Below are 5,447 nucleotides of genomic sequence, written 5' to 3'. Positions count from 1 at the left end.
AAAAAAAAAAAAAATCCGGCCCAACAACCTTGTAAAATTTTATAATGGCAGTGCATCAAATTCTTCAGTTTGCTTAAATGAACACAGAACGTTTTACGCACTATTTACACGTGGTAGTGAGCAAGTGTACATTTCTTTCCTACCAACTAACATTTTGAAAATACGAACATTTTCATGAATTCGAATGTTTACGTCAGAATGGCTTTACGAACGATTTACACAAAAATTCGTTCTGCTTGTGTTTCATGAATGAGGCCCAATATTTCCCTCTGTCTTCTAGCTCGTTGCAGTGCATTCTGGGATTGCCTTACCCATGAAGGACAGCAGATTCTGGCCAAAACAAGGTACTTTATGAAGCGCCTTAATTAAATTTTTTTTTGGAATGTGCTTATGATGCATAAAATGTCGTCTAGTTAGGCAGCTCGCTACGTTCGGTGTGTTTATCTGGGCCCGTGGCCTTGTTTGACATTTTTCTTGGATCTCAAAAGGACTATTTGTTATTTCATCACAGTATATGGTCCACGTCTCACTGAAGTCCATGGATCATTACACAAAGTAATGGCTATGTCAACATGAGGCTAAATCTTCATGTCTTGTGAGAGGTAATATATGCAAAGCTACATAACCAGTAAAAGGCATTATAACTTAAACTCTCTCCTTCACCAGAGAGCAGATTCACATATGTATAACTCATCATATCTGCGATTCAAACAGCATTTGGTTTAACATATTTGGCAATGAGATATTTGTGATATAATGGTGAAAACTAGAACACGTTTGTCAGTGGAAGTGGTTTAGTTAAACGCAAAGGTATTCAGTTTTTTATGTCATCTCTGCTGTCAACATTTCCTCATGTGTTTACATCAACTAAATGTATTTCATTTTCATTTTCATTTAGCTGTAAAATGCAAACAGAATATAATTTTGCGCACAACATGCCACTTAATGTATAATGTATATTTATATGTGTATATATATATATATATATATATATATATATATATATATATATAGTGTTTTTTCTTTCTTTCTAAAATTTAAGTTACTCAATATTAACCCTTCTGTCTAAATACCAGCATGGTGTGATAGTTGTAATGATAAATTAAGCACTCACTGGTAGTGAAACAGTGACGGCAGGCGTAGCCCTTCAGTTCCTGCTCGCTGTCTTCACTGTCAAAGTCATCTTCGCTGGCTGAACTCAAGTCCACTGGAAAAGATAAACATGCTAGTTAATGAACGTCATTTCACAACTACAGTCTCTGTAAGACATGCCTGCTACACTTAAAACATTATCACTGGCTCTTTGAAGAGATAAGTACAGTACACATAATAACAGCTATCCCTCACTGTTATGTGTCTTATCGGATATGAGATTTCAGCTGTTTACTATTAAGAATCACAGAGGGGGATATGCACTCTGAAAAGTTTCAGGGATGTCATGTTTAGTTGTGACGAGCATTCTCTGTCTGTAGGGGGAAGAGAGGCAGATTGCACTTACAGAACTCACTGGAAGGTGGCCGGGAGGGAGTGTTGACGGGAGTGGAGGCGGTGCGGGTCTTGATCCGCCGGAAGACGGGTTGTCTGCGGTGCCTGCGGTGGGCTCTGCAACTAGCAGCCTCCGGGGTTTTCTTCCAATAATAGTAAAAGGTGATCAACTCCCCCTGTGAGACAGAAAACACACAAAAAATCTGTTTTTACAAGCACTCAGACAGTCTCAGTGTATGAAACTGAACAAAGAAAATCTTCAACTACTATACAAAAATAATGTTGATCTGTTGGATGTGAATACGACTTGATAAGCGAATAAAAATACCTCAAATGTCAAACTGATAAGGCAGCTGCACTGAAAAACATCAGTTGATGAAAATGGTTTAGTTTTGATGACAGATACAAAGGAAGAAAGTACACAGTCCTGGACAAAAAAATCCATGCCGGGTTTGCCAGCAGGCCGGCTTGTTGTGCCATGGCCGTGTCTGTCCCAGGATTAGGCAGTGAAGCTTTCTGAATGCTGGGATATTAGGATCAGTACATTGGTGGCTGCCTGGGTGGCAGGCGCTTGAATGGAAACAAAGGAACATGTCAGGGAGAGCTTTGGCGCTACAAATAGGGAGTGAAATGGCTCCAAGCCCCTGTGCTAGAAGAGTCAATTGAACTTTAATCAAACATTCAGAGGGCGCGCTTGCCAGGGTGTAAGGCATATAAATCCCGAGCACAAAAGCCAGCTAGGAAATCAATACCCTACTGAAACATTAACACATGCAATCATGGATCAGAAGACACTTTGCTGAGGCAGCCTACGCAAATTAGCTGTCGCTTTCCGGACACACTCAAAATACACATGCCCTGAAACCGTTGTCAGGTGGAGAAGCAATTATGCACTTTTCCTGCGGTGGTTCCTCTTGTTTCTCTCCTGTACCTTTCGGTTTCCTTCCAACTGAATCATTTGCCTGATTTTGGATATTCATTTCAAGACATTACATTGGAAAGGCTTGCGTGTCAACGGCTGAGCTTTTAACATGCTTTAATGGTGCAGGAATGAGTGAAGAGGACAGTCATGAGGTTTGACAGGGACTGTTAAACTCAGGCTGAATGGGGCTTGGGTATCTTTAATGCGTATTGATTGCTTTTCCTCTTTGCTTCGACTGTTCTTCTTGACATAAATTGGTCATTAAAATGCTGTTCTCTCCAACACATTAACAGCTTTACAGCAAACATTTCAAACTATTCTTGGAAGCAAGCGGAAAACATGTACTTCGAATCCTATCAGACGATTCATAGGCTATTTTATTGCTTGAGTGAATTTTACTGAACCATATAAATTTGCTTCGGATGCCTGCACTTGAGTATATGAATTACATTTACATAAATCACAAAAAAAGCTGCAGCAGTCTGATGGCGGCTTGCTAAGCTATCATGTCTGACATGGGCAAACACACAAGATAAGTCTCGTACTTACAGCTTCTTAGAAGCTTTGACTGCCCCTTTTTCCAAAAGCAATCTAGGTACAGCATCATGTTCATCAAAAAGCACATGGAAAGTCACATTAAAGCAAAGGCTTCGGCGTTTAAAATTTAAATCCACGTTATGGTCTTGAAAATAATGGTGAGATCTGAATATGCCATTGAAGAAAAAATTTAAATTAATAAAAAAATTCACAAAACACAAAAAGTAAACAAACCACCTCTACTTGTATCTGAAAACACCTGAGAGTTAATGCCTTGCTATAACTCTTAAGAATAAGCCCAGCTCCTGCGGGTTATTTATCCGATGTGATGAGTGGAACGTGCAATGGCGAAAGGCCCAGGGCCGCGTTTGAGACAAAAGGCTTTTTGGAGGGGTCGGTCAGGGCGCAGGTGCAGGCCAAAGGATGGCAGGCTTCCTGATATAAGGAGATGTCCTACTGTGAAGCAAAATAAAAGATGACATCTGGGGGAGGAAATGTCTCCTGTGAGTTTCTGTTTGCAGTGGAGGCCTGTGAAGCAGGATGCTCATAGCGAGTGTCAAGTGCTAAGACTGACAGCTTGAATAACAAAGCCAGGTCTTTGTGTGTAAAGGTAGGTTTGTTGAAAACAAAACTGAGATTTCTCTCAACTATCTGTAGTGAGCATCAAAGGTCAAATTTAAGCCTTCATTTTCTTGTTTTCTGTATACACTAATGTGCAAAAAAAAAAAAAAAGTCCACCCAAAAATGAAAATTCACACTCATGTCAAAATACTCGGCCTAAAATACATTTTCCCGAATAGCTTGTCCCCCCCAGAGCCAGGATAAATGCGAAAAGCTACTTGTGTATGTGGAATTTCCTCCATTAGCCCTGAATCTCTAAGCAGAAGAGAAGAGTGTGTGCCAGGGAGCAAGAGATACTGACAACGTAAGCTTGGAATTATGAGACATTTCAGAATGCTTCCATCTGCAGAATATTTCTGGAGGGTGGATTATCTGATAAGGATGGGGCTTACCTCCTATCACGGCACAGAGAAATGCTTTCCCACTCTGATTTTGCCTCGAGAAAACCGACGATGTGTGAGCGTGTGTGCACAAACTGTAATTTCCAACAGATTATGCTTCTTTTCATCACGGCAGACCGTTGAGGAGAAACCGTAGCTGGACCTTCTGGTCATGTGTGCGTCTGCATGTAGGATGGGTGCAAGGCCTAAACTCCTGTATTTATACACTCATCCGCACTCAGGCCTGGACTTGAACAGATGGTTTCTGTTTTTCCTGGCAGATTTGTGATGAAGCCACAAAAGGCCCCTGCTTTGACAGTGAGCCAAACAGTTAAGGCTGTAGCTGTCAAATACAGGGGAAGGAGAGCAGCAGAGAATGCAAGGGAGGGCAGCGAAGGGGGAAGAGAAAATGGAAGATAGCAACAGACAATCAAGACAGCCTGACGAAAACCTCAAGAGCATTTGCTTGGTTAAACAATGTTTTTGATACAAGAACATTTGGTCACTAGGTACAGACAGGCGATGTGCAGCTGTAAACATTAATTAGTTGAGTTGGCCCGTGTGCTTTCCGGTTCTTGCATGGGACTGATTGCCCGGCATAACAGGATGTGCAAAAGGTACTCAAAAAAAAAAAACGCTTTCTCACCCGATTTAAAGGGGATTTAGTCTGAATAAAATGCTAGTAGCAGGATTGTAAAATGAATAGATGTGATTATGATCATTTGATAAAATGAAGAGAGCTCGTTTGAGATCATTTTACTTTGTTGACTGTTTCCTATCCTGACACGGTTTTAAAAATCCGTCATTTACAGTGCATTATTAGATCGTGACAGTGCATGCTTGCGTGCATACGAGACAGAGCGAGCGCGGGTTTGGCTAGATATATTTGGAGCTTATTGCTCACGTCTCATTCGGCACAAATCCAAATGTTTCCATATTCGTAATGTATTCGCATTTTAAACTATTATTTATAATGTAAACTAGGCTTGTACTTTACGCGCATTCGCATATACAGAAGATTTGTGCTTTTGTAAAATAAAGCAAACAAACAGAATTGCGTCTTAAAGCATCCCATTTTGTCCCAGGGCTTGAAAACCTGTGCCCTAGGCACAGTTAGGTCCATGCAGAAACTTGTGAACAATGCTCTTAGTTGTGGCATCATCGTTTAGTGACATCATTGAATGCTCCGGGAAAACGTATTGTCAGTGTCGGTCACAGCGCCTTTTAATTGCCGTTTTGAATCCAGCAATTATTTATTTACAAATTATAAGCTCTGATTATGACAAGTGTGGTATAAAAGGTTTATTTTATTGTCATTCACTTTTTATCACTGTTTTCGCATCTAAGGGAAATGAAAGATTTCATGACCATGAATTAAGAATTTGTTCGATGTATTAATTTGTTCCCACATTTTAGTTAAATCATGGGTTAAGGAACAAAATTAATGAAACATGGACAGTGGCCACAAATTAATAAGTCGTAGGAACGAATTAACAAGTTGT

The 5,447-nt window shown here is 40.2% G+C and overlaps 1 protein-coding gene across 6 annotated transcripts in view; it reads right to left on the bottom strand.

The window, feature by feature from the left end:
* Positions 1-5,447, bottom strand: part of LOC107687412 (arginine-glutamic acid dipeptide repeats protein-like) — a 49,566-nt gene that overhangs the window by 7,423 nt on the left and 36,696 nt on the right. For all 6 annotated transcript variants that reach the window (XM_016484737.1, XM_016484739.1, XM_016484736.1 and 3 more), the window contains 2 exons: positions 1,499-1,661; positions 1,115-1,207 (listed from right to left, as the gene is read on the bottom strand). In XM_016484737.1, coding sequence (XP_016340223.1) covers positions 1,115-1,207; positions 1,499-1,661 — 256 coding nt within the window. The remainder of the gene's footprint in view (positions 1-1,114; positions 1,208-1,498; positions 1,662-5,447) is intronic.

The sequence above is a fragment of the Sinocyclocheilus anshuiensis genome, unplaced genomic scaffold, assembly GCF_001515605.1.
Source record: "Sinocyclocheilus anshuiensis isolate Anshui unplaced genomic scaffold, SAMN03320099.WGS_v1.1 scaffold1114, whole genome shotgun sequence".
Taxonomy (NCBI): Eukaryota; Metazoa; Chordata; class Actinopteri; order Cypriniformes; family Cyprinidae; genus Sinocyclocheilus; species Sinocyclocheilus anshuiensis.
The sequence above is the reverse complement of the archived record's forward strand: the minus strand, read 5'-3'. Positions and strand labels throughout refer to the sequence as shown.